General features: G+C 40.9%; 2 protein-coding genes across 2 annotated transcripts; both read left to right on the top strand.

Moving 5' to 3' along the window:
• Positions 1–3,149: 3,149 nt before the first annotated feature.
• Positions 3,150–3,704, top strand: LOC138894104 (uncharacterized). The gene has a single exon (XM_070178784.1). It carries the CDS (start codon positions 3,150–3,152, stop codon positions 3,702–3,704), a length of 555 nt encoding a protein of 184 aa, XP_070034885.1.
• Positions 3,705–13,928: 10,224 nt separating this feature from the next.
• LOC104092719 (NAC domain-containing protein 91-like) lies at positions 13,929–18,988 on the top strand. The gene is made up of 6 exons (XM_070177424.1): positions 13,929–14,295; positions 15,065–15,345; positions 16,965–17,270; positions 17,378–17,752; positions 17,870–18,322; positions 18,410–18,988. The coding sequence occupies exons 1-6, from the start codon at positions 14,076–14,078 to the stop codon at positions 18,689–18,691; spliced, it is 1,917 nt and encodes a 638-aa protein (XP_070033525.1). The 5' UTR covers positions 13,929–14,075; the 3' UTR covers positions 18,692–18,988.
• Positions 18,989–19,170: the final 182 nt, after the last annotated feature.

Raw genomic sequence — 19,170 nt, 5'->3', positions numbered from 1 at the left:
CTCTTGGGCGATTTTGGAGATATTTGAAGAGGGGTTTTCACCTAGCTATTAAAGTTAAGTAATTTCTATCCAATGTAAGTAAATACATAGGTTGTGGGTAGACTTTAACATATAAAATTGTAAAAATTATGTGTTTAGTTGAAAAACCTAGGTTTTGATAAAAATGGAATATAACCACGAAAATGACTATGGAATTGGGCGAAAATTATATATTTAAGTTTGTGAGGTTATGGGTAACAATTATCTTCGAAAATTTTTGGAATCCGGGCACGTGGGTGAATTTGAGAAATCTTCCAATTTGGGTTGGGTAATTACCCTAATAATTAAATTATGAACTTTTGAGTATATATTGATTAATTTATATAATATTTGGCTAGTTTCGGATTGTTTGGCAACAAGTTAAGGATTTAGAGCGTATTTGTGGACCGGAAGTGAGCTTGAGAATGAGGTAAGTCTCTTGCCTAACCTTGCAAGAGGGAACTCATCCCCTTAGGTGTATTTTTGTTGTGCATTACTTGTGTGGGGAGCTACGTACGCACTATATAACGAGAGTCCGTGTGTAGCTATATTCCATGAGATGTCCGGGTAGTCTTAGATTCACATTATGCTTTAATTGTATTGTTATGTTTGTTATGCATACTAATTATTTTAAATAGAGCTGAGACTAGAGATTTTAAAGTTAAAAACTTCCAATTAGATTTCTTATTTTTGGGGAAGGATTGAAGAATACTTAATAACTTTGAGAAGTCCATGTCCTCTCGCGTCGCAAGTACTTCCGCGAGCGAGGTAAACTTCTCTACTCTCATGGGAGCGGGTCATTCGCCTCAGCAGTATAATAGATGCATCTATTATTCGTGTTGTTCGACCCTCGACAGTGCACACAGTATTTTGGAATGGGTCGTACGACCTCGCCATTAATCGTGCGTGATAATACTCGAAACCCGATTACACTTGATATCATGTTATGGCTTGAGAGGTTATGATATATTTAATGACCAAAATTGATTTGGAACTAGTATGTGTTATATGGAAGTTCTGGAATTTATTATCAGTTAAAGAATCATTTATTCACCGCTTGATATTGTGTTCTTATTATTATTCTCATATTTCATGCCTATTTAGAATTTCTGCATTTTAGTATTGGCCCATAGTAAGTGTTGATGTGGACCCCTCGTCACTACTTCTTAGAGGTTAGACAGCATACTTACTGGGTACATGTTGTTTATGTACTCACGCTACACTTCTGCTCTAGTCGTGCAGGATCTGAGGCAGGTGCATCTGGCAGACATCCCGGCGTGCACCCCCGATACTCCAAGGCTTAGTGGTGAGCTGCTTTCTGAGTCCATTCTGCATCACCCAGAGTCTCTCTTTTGCATTTACTTTCTATCTACTCTATTTCAGATAGTAGTTAAGTGTTTTGTATATTCTACTAGTTGCTCATACAATTGTGACACCAGGTCTTGGATACATGCTAGTAGACTTTATGGTTTTTGAGAATTTATTTCACTGCACTTGCTCTTTCATTAGTTTTCGCTTTACTTTAATAAATTTTCCACTTCTTATTTTCTTAATAAATAAACTTCAACTATTTGAAATTTATAAAAACAACAATTGCATGGTTAGTTCACCGTTGGCTTGCCTAACGGCGACGTTGGGCACCATCTCGGCCCATAGGAGAAATTGGGTCGTGACATCATGGTATCAGAGCACTAGGTTCACGTAGGTCTCACAAGTTATGAGCAAGCCTAATAGATTCTTGCGGATCGGTGCGAAGACGTCCGTACTTATCTTCGAGAGGCTATTAGGTGTTAAGAAATTACTCTTTCTTCATCTTGTATCGTGCAGTTGATGGTGAGAACACGCGTAGAAGATGTACCCGACCATGGAGGAGTTATTCCCCTTGTTGCTAGAGGCTGAGAGAGGGCTCCAGCTCGTGGAAGAGGACGAGGACGTCCCAGAGTTGCTCCAGTTGTGCCACCAGTGGATCTTGTGGGGGATCCTGCTATTGAGGAGCAGGGTGAGGTGCCTGCAGCGGAGCCAGCCCCAGTGTATTTCATGTCCGCACCGGGATTCCAGGAGGTCATGGGCCGTATGCTGCAGTTCATGGATTCTATGACTCATGCTGGTTTATTACCAACGGAATCAGGCTGGTTTATTTCCAGCAGACCCATCAACATCTCTGGTGGGAGGGGGAGAACAGACCCCTATCGCTCAGGCAGCTGGGCATGCAGCTCCCGTATATCAGACCTCGGGCGCACTACCCGTGGGCGAAGCTCAGCCAGTTACAACAGCTATACCTGAGCCCAGATCAGCTGCGGCCGGCGAGCCACAGAATCTATTGGATAGATGGACTAGGCTACATCCTCCTGTCTTTTGAGGTGAGCTATATGAGGACCCCCTAGGACTTTATTGATCATTGTAGGGACACACTGCACAACATGAGGATACTGGAGTCCCACGGGGTAGACTTTACCACTTTTCAGCTATAAGGAAGTAGATGGTGGCAGTCCTATCTTCTCGGCAGACCAGCAGGTTCTCCTCCCTTGACTTGGGACCAGTTCACACGCCTCTTCCTGCATAGATATATTCCACCCTATCAGAGGGAAGAGTTGCGGTTTCAGTTTGAGCAGCTCCAGCAGGGTCAGATATCGGTGACCGACTATGAGGCAAGATTCTTCGAGTTGTCTCGCCATGCACTTATGATACTTCTCACCAATGCAGAGAGAGTGCGGAGGTATGTTGCAGGTTTGCACTCTGGTATCCAGGCCACAATGGCCTGAGAGGTTGAGATGGGGACTTCTTACGAGCTAGTGGTGGAGATATCTTGGAGGATCGAGGGTGTTCGTCAGTGGAACCGAGAGCAGGTGCCGACGGACAAAGAGTTCCAATATTCTGGAGAGTTAAGTGGTGCTCCTCCTAGGGGCATGCGTCAGTTTATGAGGGGTCAGTCTAGCCGGCCCACATATCCAGCGCCACCGCCTTCTCGTGGTGCTCTAGTGCGGCCCGATTTTAGTGCCATTCTAAAGGGATCCTACTGCCCACAAGCTATTCAGGGTTTCTCCAGTGGGTATTCATGCCATCAGGGTTAGACTACAGGTCAGCAGTCCACCGTTCTGAGTGGTTGTTACAAGTGCGGGGATCTTGGACACATGAAGAGGTTTTGTTCTAGTCTTCGGGACAAGGTAGTACAGCAGGGTCATCAGCCTATGATTACAGCACCAGCTGCCACACTAGCCGTCCTGCCGCCTAGAGGTGGAGAGCAGGTGGGTAGGGGCCGTCCTAGAGGTGGAGGCCAGTCAGGTCGTGCTCCAGCTAGGTTCTATGCTTTTCCAGCCATACTAGATGCAGTGGCCTCAGATGGCGTGATCACAAGTATTTTTTCTATCTGCGATAGAGATGCTTCGGTACTCTTTGATCCAGGGTCTACATATTCATATCTTTCATCTCTGTTTGCTCATTTTCTGGGTATTCCTCGTGAGTCCTTGGGTACTCATGTCTATGTGTCCACTCCAATAGGCAATTATGTTGTTGTGGATCATATCTATCGGTCTTGTACTGTCACTTTCTACTGTTATGAGACCAGAGAGGATCTTCTGTTGCTTGATATGACCGACTTTGAGATCATCTTGGGCATGAACTGGTTGTCTCCATATCATGTCATCCTTGATTGCCATGCCAAGATTGTCACCTTGGTAATTCCATAGTTGACTAGATTGGAGTGGAAGGGTTCATCTGTCAGTGCATCTAGTCGGGTTATCTTTTTTCTGAAGGCTCGACACATGGTCGAAAAGGGTTGTTTGGCTTATCTAGCTTATGTTCGGGATACTACTACAAAGACTCCGACGATTAATTCAGTGCACGTGGTCTGGGAGTTCTCCGATGTGTTTCCTTCTAATCTTCCAGGCATGCCACCAGATCGTGATATCAATTTTGTATTGATTTGGCTCCAGATACCTAGCCTATCTCTATTCCACCGTACCGCATGGCTCCAAAAGAGTTGAAAAAGTTAAAAGAACAACTTGAGGAGTTTCTAGCAAAAGGGTTTGTCAGACTGAGTGTGCCACCTTGCGGTGCACCGGTGTTATTCGTGAAGAAGAAGGATGGGACTATGCGAATGTGCATTGATTATCGCCAGTTGAACAAAGTTACCATTAAGAACAAGTACCCGTTGCCACGTATTGATGATTTGTTTGACCAGTTGCAGGGTACTAGAGTGTTCTCTAAGATCGACTTGAGATCGGGGTACCATCAGTTGAAGATTCGTGATTCGGATGTTCTGAAGACGGCTTTCCAGATTAGATATGACCACTATGAGTTCCTAGTGATGTCCTTCGGCTTGACTAACGCCCCGATGGCGTTTATGGATTTGATGAACCTGGGTGTTCAGGCCATATATTAACTCGTATGTTGTTGTCTTCATTGATGACATTTTGATCTACTCGCCTAGCATGGAGGAGCACGAGCAACACTTGAGAGTTGTGATTCGGACCTTGCGAGAACAGAAGCTATATGCTAAATTCTCCAAGTGTGAGTTTTGTTAGATTCTATGGCATTCTTGGGTCATGTTGTATCAGGCGATGGTATTAAGGTAGATCCCAAGAAGATAGAGGCAATTCAAAGTTGGCCTCATCCTACCACAGCGACCATGATCAGGAGCTTCTTAGGGTTAGTAGGTTATTATCGTCGATTTGTGGAGGGATTCTCATCTATTATAGTGCCTTTGACTAGATTGACCGAGAAGGGTGCTCCATTTTGATGGTTTGATGATTGCGAGGCGAGCTTTTAGAAGCTCAAGACCGTATTGACTTTAGCACATGTGTTAGTGTTGCCTTCCGATTCAAGGATATATACTGTGTGATGCGACGCTTCACGCGTTGTCCTGGGTTGTGTATTGATGCAGGAGGGACGAGTTATTGCATATGCTTCACGTTAGCTGAATCCCCACGAGAAGCATTACCTCGTACATGATTTGGAGTTGGCTGTGATAGTTCATACTTTCAAGATATGGAGGCATTATCTTTATGGGGGCGTCATATAAGGTTTACACCGTTCATCGCAGCTTGCAGCATTTGTTCAAGCAGAAGAATCTCAATTTGAGGCAACGCAGGTGGCTTGAGTTACTAAAAAATTATGATATTACAATCCTTTATCATCCGGGCAAGGTGAATGTGATTGCGGATGCCTTGAGCAGAAAGGCGGAGAGTATGGGTAGTTTGGCATTCATTTCAGCAAAAGAGAGGCCACTACCTTTGGACATTCAGTCTTTGGCTAATAGACTTGTGAGATTGGATATTTCAGAGTCCAGCCGAGTTCTTGCATGCGTCGTCGCCCAGTCTTCACTATTCGAGAAGATCAAGGCTCGTCAGTACGACGATCCACACTTATTGGTTCTCAGGGAGATGGTACTACAGGGTGGTGCCAAGTAGGTTACTACCAGTAAGGGTGGTGTTCTATGACTCCAGGGTCGTCTATGTGTCCCTAATGTTTATAGATTGAGTGAAACGATTCTAGAGGAAGCACACAGTTCTCGGTATTCTATTCACCCAGGTGCTACAAAGATGTATCGCGACCTGAGGCAGCATTATTGGTGGCGGCGGATGAAGAAGGACATAGTTGAGTATGTAACGAGGTGCTTAAATTACCAGAATGTTAAGTATGTGCATCAGAGGCCAGGTGGCCTACTCCAGCAGATGGTTATACCTGAGTGGAAATGAGAGTGCATTACTATGGACTTCATAGTTGGGTTGCCATGGACCTTGAGGAAGTTTAATGCAGTTTGGGTCATTGTCGACAGGTTTACCAAGTCGGCACGCTTCATTCCAGTTGTGACCACGTATTCTTCAGAGAGATTGGCCTAGATTTACATTCAAGAGATTGTTCGGTTGCATGTTGTGCCTGTTTCCATTATATTAGATAGAGGCCCTCAGTTTACTTCGCATTTCTGGAGGGCAGTACAGAGTGAGTTGGGGACCCGGGTAGAGCTCAACACAACCTTTCATCTGCAGACCGACGGGTATTCAGAGCGGACGGTTTATATCTTTGAGGAAATTCTCAGAGCATGTGTGATTGACTTCGAAGGGCAGTGGGATCGATTCTTGCCTTGTCTGAGTGTGCTTACAACAATAGTTATCAGTCCAGCATCGAGATTGCTCCATTTGAGGCTTTATATGGTCGGCGATGTCGTTCGCCCATCGGATGGCGCAGAAGTGGGGAAAGCTCCGTAGGTGCGGAAGTCTGGTCTTCAGAGGGCTTCATAGAAGCGAGAATTGTCCGTAGAAGCAGAGGTCGCAGATGCGACAATGTGACCGCATATGCGGAAATGCTGGGCAGAAGTTATATATCGAGGTTTTGGGTTCTTTTATCATATTTTGAGACGTGGGACTCGGATTGAGGCAATTTTGGTAAATGGATTATGCGTTTTAAAGAGAAAATTGGGGATTTTAGCCTAAAGCTTCATAGAGTGAGTTTTTGAGTTTTGAATGTCGATTCGGAGTCGAATTTGAGTCTTGTGGATCGGTATGATGACGTCCATACTTATCTTAGGGAGGCTACAGGCATTTAGGATAAACTTCCCATCTTTCTTTCCTTATCGTGCGACATTAATTCAGCTTGAAGCATAATTCTTTGAATTCCCTCCACGCATTCGTATGCGCATATGAGCACTCAGTATCAGTTGTGCATCACCGGCTTGTGATTCCATGGTTGGATGGCTATATGATGAGTATGACGTGACTGCAGGATGTGCTCAAATGGATTAAGTGTGACGAGAAGAGTTTGCTTGAGATGTAAAAAAGACTATTAGGTGCTAGATTGATGTCTTGATGTGACGCATAGTCTCAAGTTACGAGTGTGTTGAAAGATTTTTCATGTTGATTAATTGTGGAATGAAGTAGATTTTCATGTTTTGTTGATGAGTTCAGACCCGGGAAGATTAAGTGATTGCGTAGTAGTTGTGGCTGTGAAAAGGTATAAAGAGATGTCAGTTTGAGGCTAAGCAGATAGGTTATAACCTGCTAGGTAGACTATGGATGTGTGATTTTTATGATGTTATGTGGAGGATTTCCTTTCTATCAGTGGGTTATATTCATGCGATTTGAGTTTGGATCGGTTGTAACTATTGACCTGACCATCACGTAGATGTATGCGATCTTAGCAGATGATTTGAGGTATTATATGGTTTATGTTATGTGAGCTTATAAAGGATTTAGTTGAATCTCCCTGCGGTATTATGGCAGTAACAGAGTATAGGTATGGTGAGTTATCAGATATTTTATTCCATGGCTTTGAGCCAAGTGGGGGAGTCTGTTATCGAAGAGTTGATTGCACAGTTATGTGTTGTATTGGTTTCGATTTAGGGTATACTTGTGAATCAGTTATGACTTGCAGAGATTGAGATCGAGGATGTCTCGAGTAAAGGAATTTCTGGATACGGGTTATGTTACACTTTATGGGTATATGGGAATCATGGAATGATTTGAGTTTGTAATTCGTGACGGATGTAGCGTGCATAGAGTAGGGATACACTCGATTGTTCAGAGGTGTGGGTTACTTCTTTGGGTATTGTCATGCTAATGGGGCACAAGTCGTTCGGCCCGTTTGGGCGGTGCAATTGAGATGTGAGCAGAGTAAATGACTCTCGAGAAGGTTATGATGGATTCAAGGTTTATACATGGCAATTGAGAATTTTGCGGATTTGTATATGGCTAGAATCCGGGGTTTAAGTTGGATGGTATCAAGATTTGTGGTATTTTTCATCATTATGGATTTTACATTTCAGTATCAGGAAGGTGAAGAAAATAATTTTAGGTTCACATAAGGTCTCTTCAGAGTGGGTGTATCGTTTGTGGTGCTTTGGGGTGCTTAAGAGAGAATTCAGTGGTTTATGGGCTTTAGGGCGATGTGATTTTATTCTAGGGTCTCGTGGGGTGAGTTTTGGTTAGGTATCATGGTGTTCTGGCAAGGAGAAGTGTCACCTTGAGGGTAATTCGGAAGGAACTCGGAGAAATATGATAGTTTGGTAGTAGGTTGGATCAGTACGGTAATGAGCATGATCGGTTCTTTGGGTAGTTATGATGTGGTGAGTCTCTACAGGTGTTTCGTGGCAATGCTCTTGGGATTTAGCAACCCACGTGGCTTGGTGGAGTTAGAGAGATTCGGTTCTGATGGTTTGCTTTTGTGCAAATGGATTTCCAAAGAGTTCTCGATGATTTCTATCATGGTTTGAGGTAGATATTTCCTACTAGTGCGAGGAACATGTTGCGTATTGTGCTTTTATCCTGGATGAGATCAAATGGAATGTTCCTGGCTAATTGAGAATGTAGTTTGCTTGTGACTCAGAGTTGATTATGAGATTCTCGTGATTTTTTTGTGATGACATGTTAGATGCGGTGTGTTGTGTCTGATTGAGATTTGCATGTTAAAATCCACGGTTCAGTTTTGAAAAGAAGGTCATGAATTCTTAGATAACATGGACGATTTCTAATTACTAGATGAATGTTATTACTACTTGATATTGCTTGAGAAGGGTGCGTATTTCAGAGGGTGCACTGTGTTTTGACTTGCTGATGCTTCATTGGTATTCCGGTACTCGCCTGGTTGGTCAACTATTGATATTCAGATTTTGCTATGCGGCACAGAAGAATTATAGAAGTATTCCTTGTGGGATGATTGTGTAAGAGAGATGTGTTAGTCATTCCAGTGGTGGAGTTGGGATCAGATAAGGTGATTCGTGTGTTTATGGATTCGGAGACTGGGAGTTCTCAGAAACAGATTATTTCGTGGTTGTGGACTATGAAGTTCTGGCCAGAACTAGCCAGATGTTAGTACGTGTCATGGTTAGGTCATTGTGAACTTTTCGAGGGTTAATTATCTATTTGTGGATGACCATGGTTGATTTGGGCGCTCATTGGTAGGCCTAATGAGGATGTGTATTCTACACCGGTCAGATTTGTTAACTCGGCGTCGTTATTGCAGAAAGGTGTGTCATTCGGTTGGAGTGAGCTTTTTCGTGTTCTGATATGTTCTATGAGTTACTCCTCTATGCCATGAGGGGTTGTGATTTATTGGTTGTATGCACACATGGTGCAGTTCTATTTGGGCCCTACAGCAGAATTTGAGCGAGATGGGTATTAGGGTGTGGAATGAGTGATTGCGCATTGGTTATGTTCTTTCCGGACCGTGGTATTCTGTTATTGGTTCCTCCATGGTTATGGTCATGCACCTTGGGTATTTGATGTCGAATTGTGTGTAGTTGTTAAGTTTGGGCATGATGGCTTGAGGTATTCCATATGGACCCGTGTCTGGATGGGGTCATGCATTGCAACAGGGATATGTCAGGATATGATCCTTTGTGTTAGATTCATGTGGCTTGGTTTTACTATGTAATATGGGTTTGTAACATTGCGGTTGTGGTGGTACTTGTTAAACTTGCGGGATGGTTCTCTCGTTTGAGTCATTTTCCATGATTGAGTACATTTAGGTTGTTGCTTATTGGTGCACGAATTGCGTGGTTTGTGGCTTAAGGTTGTATTGGTGTGGCATGTCAGTAGGGCGGTTGTATTTGATAAGATGAGGTCGTCGGACCTAGAATGGGTGCTATCGGATTTGATTACAGTGTGTTTGGAGGAATAATATCGGGAGTCGGCTTATGACTTGGCTTTGGATCTAATTGGACAAGAGATGGCTCCATGACTTATTGGTATGATGAGTGGTTATTAGTTTCTACGTATTTCTTTCGTTATTGGTAGTGTACGAAGGTTTTAAAACGAGCTTTTGTTTGATATGAGGCGCATTACCAGTATTGGGTGTGTTTTGAGCAACTGCTGTGGTCAAAAGTTATTGCTGTAAGCATCTGAGTTATGTGGTACATCATGTGATTACATCTTGGGTTATGGTTATGGCTCGATACAGGTTGTTCAGACTTATGTAGTGTGTAGGTGCGAGATTTAGGTATCGTAAGGAATTCTGGATGTGGAAATTGGATTTTGTGGTTTAGGGGCTAAGGTTGAAGTAATGATCTTCAGTATGTTGTGTTGTCAGGCCTATATGGGATATGGCGACGTAGGATCACCCCCAGGTATGTGCATGGTAAGGTTACACGGTGGTTTGATGGGTTTGGAACAACTCTCGGCATGTTCGAGTACAAGCGTATGTTTAAGTGGGGGAGGATGTAATGACCCGATCGGTCATTTCGAGCATTTGCACCTCGCTAGGAGGTTTGGGGGCATGCGTAGCTCCGTATGATGTATTATGACTCGTATGAATCATCGATTTTGGTTTTCAGGTTATTCGGAATCGATTTGGAAGAATGAATTTCATCGTTGAAGCTTTAAGTTGGAACACTTGACCAAGTTTGACTTTTTAGTATTTGACCTCGGATTGGAGTTTTGATGGTTCCATTAGGTTCGTATGGTTATTTAGGACTCGGGCGTATGCCCGGGTTTGCATTTGGATGTTTCTAGAAGGTTTCGACAGAAATTGGCGAAAATTAGAAATTTGAAGGCTTGAAAAGTTCATAAGTTTGACCGGAAATTGACGTTGGTGATATCGGGTTCGAATTTTGGTTCCGGGAGTTGGAATAGCTTCGTTATGTCATATGAAACTTGTGTGCAAAATTTGAAGTCATTCCGAGTTGATTTGATATGTTTCAGCGCGAGTTTTGGAAGTTAAAAGTTGAAAGTTCATTTAAGTCGATTGGAGGTGCGATTCATCATTTAAGTCGATTGGCTACTGAGTTTGGTTGGTTCGCAGAAGCGAAGATTGAGCCACATGCGCGGGTCCGCAGAAGCGGGATTTTGGTTCGCAGATACGATAACCGCTGGGCAGAACCTATAAATCGAGGTTTTGGTTCTATTATCATATTTTGAGATTTGGGGTTCGGATGGAGGCAATTTTTGAAGCGATTTTTATCATATGGATTGGGTAAGTGTTCTCCAGACATTATTTTATTATATTTTGTGATTCTATCTTCGTTTTTGGCAATTGGATTATGAATTTTAAAAACAAATTGGGGGCTTTGGCCTAAAGTTTCATAAAGTGAGTTTTTGAGTTTTGAACATCGATTCAGAGTCGGATTTGAGTGAAACTAGTATGGTTGGACTCGTAACTGAATGGATTGTCGAATTTTATAAGTTTTATCGGGTTCTGAGGCGCGGTCCCGGGTTGGACTTTTGGGTTGATTTTGGACTTCTGATTAAAAATTTCACTTTTATCGATTGAGTTTGTTTCCTTTGGTATTATTTGATGTATTTGAGTTGCTTTTGGCTAGTTTCGAGCCGTTCAGAGGTCGGTACGCGTGGAATGGCATTTTTGGAGCATCGCTTGTCCTGCTCGGTATTGGATTTGGCTTGTTTGATGTAAGTAACACTTCTAAACTTGGTGCTAAGGGTATGAACCCCTGAACATACATAATATGTGGTTGGTGTTGAGGTGACGCACATGCTAGGTGACGGGCGTGTGGGCGTGCACCATGTGAATTGTGACTCGGTTATTTCTATGGTACTGTGTAGTTACCTAATCTTATTTGTATCTATGAAATCTCTACGTGCTAGAGTAATTGGGCTGTGATCTATGTTGGAAATCATGTTTAGGCTACATGCTTATTCAGTTGGGACCCACTGAGGTCATTTCTGATGTTGAGTTATTTGCTTACATTTCAATTTCATACTCAATCATGTTCATTCATTTGCATATCATATCTCAGTCTCTGTCACCATTTATTGATACATCACATCATCATATTGGGCTGATTTTCATGACATTATGAACCAAAGAGATTGGAGAGATTGATGACTGAGTGAGGCCGAGTGCCTGATGGTGAGGATATTGATGGGATCGGGATGCACTCCCGCAACATGTATTATTGATTTATGATGGGATCGGTCTGCACGCCGCAACATATTTTATTGATTTATGCCACGATTGGCTTGTTATAGCGCTTGGGCTGAAGGAGCCCCTCCGGAGTCTGTACACCCCTAGTGAGCGCAGGTACCTACTGAGTGCGAGTGTTGAGTGATTGGGAGGACTGAGTGACTGTAAGGACTGAGTGACTGGGAGGACTGAGTGAATTGATACTTTGCGAGTATGCATATGGTTTTATCACTGAGTTGCATTTCATTTGACATGCACACTTGACATACATGCATAGAGATGTATTTTTCTCATGTTCTACGATATTGTGTCATTCATGACTTCACATACTCATTGACATGTAGGCATAGAGATGTATTTTCCTCATGCCATTTGAAAATGAAACATCTACCTGTTGAAAGTTTTTGGGAATTTCACAGTTTTACAAGCGTACTCATATTTTGGTGATTTCGGTAAAAGATTGGGTTTTCACTAATATATTTGAAAAGCATGCCTATTTTTTGTAACTGTGAACGAGTTGAGCATCATACCTCTAGGTTATTTTTCTTGCATTATTTTATTACATTGTTATGCACCGTTGCTGGTTATTGGAGTTGGACTCGGACCCTTGTCCCAGCTCGTCACTACTTTCAACCTAAGGTTAGGTTTGTTACTTATTGAGTGTATGGGGTCGGTTGTACTCATACTACACTTTTGCACCTTGCGTGCAGATGTTGGATGTTGTTGTTGTGCATGACGGGAGCTGGATTTGAAGATGTACCCGCATTTCGGTCATAACCGCCTCTTGATCTCGGTAGCTTTAGAATTTTAATTTGTCCATGTATATTTCATACAGATGATGTACTTTATTTCATACCACCTTTGTAAATTTTAAATCTTAGAAGCTCATGATTTGTACTACCACTCTTTGGGAATTCTCGTATAACAGTTCAGTTGTATTATCATTTCTTCTCTTAATAAATATCATTTGAACTGGTTTGTTGTCAACTGGCTTACCTAGCGGGTTGAGTTAGGTGCCATCACGGCTAGTTGGATTTTGGGTCGTGACATGAATCAATCCCGAAGTTTCCGAAAATTAGAACCAACCATGCACGCAAGTGGTAATACATCATATGATGCTACTCAAGATCTCAAACAACCGAACGAAATGTTAATACTCAAAATGACCGCTCGAATTGTTACAAAAGGACATGGGAATTGGTAAAGATAAGATTGGCAGGATAGGGTGGAGTACCTATAGCATATGCCTGCAATGTACTATAGCCCGACGTCCATTAGCTTGGAACGTTTGGCCAGGAAAATATATTGCATGGCAGGCATGCGCTATAGGTACTCTCATTCTTATTTTTTTCATGTTACTTTGGTTGCTTGGGTCCAATTTTATGCTATTTTCGTTCCAGACTCCAATAATCGATGTCCTTCTAACGCTTATAATATAAATAAATAGATCTTACTCGGATCTTTTGTTCGTATTAATTTATGTTGTGTAAAAAAAAAAGTACTGGGATCGTTTGTTCATATTGAATTACTTCATTAGTATTCAGCTTTATCAACGTTGATGCAATTTTTTAAAAACAAATCAAATAAATTACTGTATAATTTTGTTAAACACCACACTAAAAATTTGAGTCAAGCTTTCAATTTTCTTGAACATCCTTAGTAGTAAGCAGCGTAGCATCTTAGTCAAGAGGAATTGGATTATGAATATACTTCAGAAAATTATTGGTCCGACAGGCGTTTTTACCTTTATTAGTTCGTAAACATAACATAGTACGCCATCATATACGAGAATGACATTATCAAGCCTACGTGTACAAATTCTATTGGCTCTATGACTTGCATTCCCTTTATCTTCTTCGTTACGTTTCACAAGATATTAATCAAAGTGGTTTTCGTACTATTCTACGCGGTATATGCAGCAGAATCCAAGAATTAAAACGCGGTCTCTTTCTTTATCTTGCTTGGGTATTGGGTTTCTTACAAAATCACAAAGTCATATCACTCATATGTCACTTTCTCTGATGTTTCCTCTTTATTATTCGTCTATGTTGAATTTTCCAGGAATCTTTTTGTAATTCGTTAAGAGGGTTCTCCACATCACCCATTCAACACCCTTTTATTAGTATTTCTTTTTCTCTAATTCAGCTCAAATCAATAGTCCATTCTTTTTCTTTTTGGATTTTCTATCTAAACTTTGAATATTGGTGATGGCCGTAATTGCTGGAGATAATGCGATCGCCGTACTTCCGGGGGGCAAACAGTTGGAAGTTCCACCATTGAATACGTTACCTGTTGGATATCGTTTTCGGCCCACGGATGAGGAGCTTGTCAATCATTATTTGCGCTTGAAGATCAATGGTTGTGACGACAAAGTTGGTGTCATTCGAGAAGTTGATATCTGCAAATTCGAGCCCTCGGACTTGCCTGGTCAGTTTTCGTCAACTTTTTCACCCCTTCTTGTTGTAAATGCTTTTTCCTTTATTTTTTAGGTTATTTTTTTGTGTGTGCTGTTGTACTACTGGTCAGCAAATTCATGAAGAAATCGATTTTTTTTTTGGGGGGGGGGGGGGGGGGGGGACGGGGGGGGACAAATATTCATTAACTAGTCAGCGAAGTGGTTTGAGTTTTGTTTCTTATTGATCGATACTCAACCCCTTGAAAGTAACAATTAGATGGGGCAAAGGGGCAATTTGAATTGACCAACAAGTTTGATTCCTAACTCATCTTCTCAAGATAAAAAAAATTGTAGCTTAGTTAGTCTTACTCATGCTGATTAACAGCTTTGAGGCACTTGATCATCTGTTGACCTACTTTTGATTTTTTAAAATGTAAGTGTAATTTTTTTTCTTCCTCATAGTTGGAAGAACTGTGCTTAGCATTGCTTTTGACCCTTTTTCAGCAGGACGTCTTGAAATGAATAAACAAAGCTAGATAGCGTAAAATAATCAAGGTTTTCGTTCCACTAAATATCGTTTGTAGCAATGTGATTCCATTTGGTATACTCTGATGCTGTTTATTGTATTATTTTTTAATTTAAAGGAATTCAGGGTGCTGCTTTCCCTGCACCCACACTTTATTTCTGTGTAGTTACAGCTCAGAAACTCGGGCAACAAAAAAAACCCTTTCTCTTTGTATAGCTGAAGTTCATAGGATTAAAAAAGAACATAATTGTATAAATTGTTTCAAATTTTCGCAGATTTGTCTGTGGTAGAGTCGAAGGACAATGATTGGTTCTTCTTCTGTCCCATAGATAGGAAGTACCAAAATGGGCAGCGATTGAACCGAGCAACAGAACGAGGCTATTGGAAAGCTACTGGTAAAGATAGGAATATAGTTACTAAGAAGGGGGCTAAGATTGGGATGAAGAAGACTTTGGTATACTACATTGGGCGAGCTCCTGAAGGGAAGAGGACTAATTGGGTGATTCATGAATATCGTGCAACTGACAAGTCATTGGATGGTTCACACCCTGGACAGGTTGGGCTTCTGAAATCTCTGATCTCTCTTTAATTTGAACTTCTTTTTCATGTGTCTTGGTTTTTGGATAATTTTATTTTAGCTTGAAAAAGGTTGGTAGTGCCATATGTGAAATTATAGGTTAATCTAATCTACTTGAATGTATAGTGGTATATCTGACGGTCTTTTGACTCAGAGAAATCACGTCTTAAGGTAACATGAAATCAATAGTGTTTACTTTAATGGAAAGGCATATGATAGGCTACTGAAAGTATAGACTTATAGTTAGTCCTCTTATCTTGTGTTGGGAACCACAAAATATTGGGTGTATCAACTTATTTATAACTTTTACTTTCCATTTGCATGGACAGCACAGTTCCTACAGAAGGCAAAGTTAATTTACAATAAGTTATTTTATAATCCATATAATCCTACTCTTTGACTTATCAGACCTATCCAATCCTGCTTATTTGACTTGTCAGACCTATCATAAGAGGATTCCTGTCCTATGTATCCTCTTGCACTTAGACTTGGCCGATGAGATGTAATTTTATGAGGATGAAGCTATCTTGTCCTCTGGTAATTGTATGCAATCTACGACAATCATATATCACTTAATGGGTGAAAGGGTGAGATGGAGTTCAAAATTACTTTATCCCGGATCATTTCCAAGTTATCCAGTTCAATATCACATTGATGGTGTTCCAAATTACCAAATTTGTCATCATCAGCTAGTGCATTGAAGAACAACTAGATTATAAATATTGGATGAGATTATTTATGACATAAGATTCTGTTTGTGATATGGTTTTATGAAGTCTTAGTCCATGTATGAATTAAACTTTCGCATTACAGTAGCTTATGATATTAGGGGCATAAATTCATAGTTACAATCCTTTTTTTTAAAACCTTAAAATGGATATTCTTGAGCATAACTACATTATATATTTGAAGTGTCGCATATATTCCAAGAGTAGCTGTACTAAATATTGGCTTCTCTTCTATATCTTGTTGTATGTTTGTTCACTAGAAACTCTGTTTATGGTATGTGTTTTGACTTGGCGAATCCTGTTAGAAGGTCATGTATGATTCACAATTTTTGAATTGCTCGAATGGTGGGGGGGGGGAGGGGGAGGGGGGAGGGAGAGTGTTAAATCGGATTACTTGCATTGGTAGCATGCCAAGATAGTGACAGAAGCATGTCGTAGTTGGGTGTTTGGCTCATCCACAATCATCTATCTAGCTATCCCAACTATTTTATCGTATCAGATGCATCAGATTGATAAATGCAAAACTAGAATCCTTTATTATAACCGCAAAAGGATTTGCTGAGCATCTAAACCCATTACTGTATATGATTGCGCGCTTATTCTGTAAAAGAGCTTTAATAGGTTCAATTGACATTTCTTGCAAGAAAAGTCGCACTTCTAGCTTCTTTTCTGAAAAGAATTGTTTATAATGCCATTGATACACAAACTAGTAACAGAAATCAGACACCTTAAAGTTTAGATGTTCCAGTCAACAACAGCGGATCAGATGCTCCATTGTTAGATTTAATCGTTATTAGCTTATGTTTCTATTCGTGTTTGTGATGTAGCCACATAACTTGGTTCATATTGGTAAATATTTTCCTGGTGCAGGGAGCCTTTGTGCTTTGTCGTCTATTTAAGAAGAATGAGTTGAAGCAAGATGAAAATGTTGAAAGTTCACACTTGGATGAGGTTCAACAGCTTGTTTCTTCTCCTGCTGTTGGAAAATCACCTGGTAATGAAATATCAGATGCAGTGGCTCCATCTCCAATCATGGAAAGTGATAGTGATAAAAGCAATCCACCAAAAATTTCTGGAGGCGAAACACATGGCACAAGATTACCTATTGACAGTCGCGGCGATAGTTGCACTGTTGATGATACTGAAGATCAGATGTTGGACATAACATCAGTACCAGTAAGTAGAGTTATTACATTGTTTTGTCTTATTTTAAATATTGAGTTTTTCATGCAGACAATTGATTAAACTAATATTCTACTTACTTTTTTTGCTTCATATTTTAGTCGGATCCCGAGTTAGAGAAATTATTGGAAATCTTTTGTGACACTTCACCACAGCCTCTTGATTGGAAGATCTGCTCCCCATTGCATGCACAGTTGCAGGTGGAGTTTGGATCTTCTTACGTACATGCTCCTGTGATCAATGAGATGAGCCATGATCAAAAGGATGTCCAGTTTCAGAATGGAACAAATGCCTTCGATATTAATGAGTTTTTCAACTCAGTTCTTGACAGCTCTGATGAGCTTTCCTATGAAGATTCTGGACTGGAGTTGAGGACAGTCCAGTTTGCATCAAACACTATTAACACTATAACAAGGTCACCATTTAAGGACTCTGGATTGTGTAGTGAGTCGAAGGCACAAGTTACGCAAGAGCCAGTAAGTGGAGTCCCGTAGGTGTCTTCCCTTTTCGTGCAATTGCAAGTTATCTCAAGACATCAGTTACTTGAAAATTTAACTGTTTTCTCGGAAGACTGATCTGTTCTTTTATCCCAGGTTGGGACAGATTTATTTGAACCCAAGGAGACTGCACTTATGAGAGAGGTTAATCCTGTTGCAACTACAGTGGAGGAGGCGTTTGCGACACCTTATGTTAGCAATGATCACTCAGTGGCGAATCTTGACTTCCTTAACAATGGCTACCCTGGAGATGCTGCTTTGTCTGCTGGTTCTGGAGGAATGCAGGTCCCCAACGTACTAAATGTTGAAGACTCGAGTTCTTATAGAACTGGAAGCAGTGATTCTGGTTTTGGAACTGGAATTAAACTAAGGACTCGGCTCAAGCAGAATCAACCTGATGACGAGCAGTTTGGATCCGGAATGCAAGGAACTTCTCATAGAAGAATACGTTTCCAAGTGAAACGTCGAGCTGGAAGAGCTGAGTGTGATGTGCCTACTGATTCTGATATGGGTGGAGAAAATCCCGAAGAACTGTTAACTGTGTCTGAGGTAAGTCTCCCCAATCCCTCACCAAAAAAAAAAAAAAAAAAAAAAATGAGTGACATCACTGAAATATATTATAATTGGCATGTGCAGAGTGAAAAATTCTCCATTGAAGACAGTTCTACTGCTGGAGCTGCTATCTGCGGTGATAAGACACAAGATACCATGTGCAAAGAATTTAAAGGGTATGGTCGAGTGGCTGAGGACTTGAGTGCAAATGCTAAAGATGCATATGATTTTCCAGTCGATGAAGCTTCAAAGATGGCAGCATTGAGTTCATTTTCATCAAGTTTCTACATATCCAAGGCACTCGTAGCTGTAAGTGTAATCGTAGTCTTCTTAGGATTTTTGGGGATATGCTTTAAGCTGAGATAGTCTGCATCCCCGAACGTAATTTTGTAAATAAGTTGTAGATGGATGATAAGAGGTGCTTGGGTAGCATGAACCCGCTTACCTGTTTTATTGATTTTTATCTCCTTGTGATTATAGCAGAGGAGCTCGAGCTGAGACAGATTGTAAGTTAACAGTAGTATAGTTTACAACTGGCTCGTTTATTACATTAGTTTCCGGAACAGTACCATATGGTGTATGGAGATTCAGTTAATTTGGATCTTATCCAAAGATTTGTATAACATGATCATTTATAGAGAGTCAAATAACTTTTTCCTCTTATTATAAATGTTTTAGCCTGATATTAAATATTTTAATTATAAAAACTATGACTTAATGTAGTTTTTACGTAGTTTTTGATTACATAAAGAGTTCAATATATATATAAAATATTGTTTTAAAAAGTTAAAAGTAGAAAAACTATACAAGTTTTACCTTTCGCCCTCATGCTCCTAGCTTGACTT

The sequence above is a fragment of the Nicotiana tomentosiformis genome, chromosome 6 (genome assembly GCF_000390325.3).
Source record: "Nicotiana tomentosiformis chromosome 6, ASM39032v3, whole genome shotgun sequence".
Classification (NCBI taxonomy): Eukaryota; Viridiplantae; Streptophyta; class Magnoliopsida; order Solanales; family Solanaceae; genus Nicotiana; species Nicotiana tomentosiformis.
Note: the sequence above shows the minus strand (reverse complement) of the source record. Positions and strands in the feature narration are given on the sequence as shown.

Excerpts from the sequence above, each read along its gene's own strand:
- LOC138894104 (XM_070178784.1), top strand. The coding sequence starts at position 3,150 with ATGAAGAGGTTTTGTTCTAGTCTTCGGGACAAGGTAGTACAGCAGGGT.
- LOC104092719 (XM_070177424.1), top strand. The coding sequence starts at position 14,076 with ATGGCCGTAATTGCTGGAGATAATGCGATCGCCGTACTTCCGGGGGGC. Across the intron at positions 15,346-16,964 it reads ATGGTTCACACCCTGGACAG|GGAGCCTTTGTGCTTTGTCG; the intron begins GTTGGGCTTCTG and ends TTCCTGGTGCAG. Across the intron at positions 18,323-18,409 it reads AACTGTTAACTGTGTCTGAG|AGTGAAAAATTCTCCATTGA; the intron begins GTAAGTCTCCCC and ends TGGCATGTGCAG.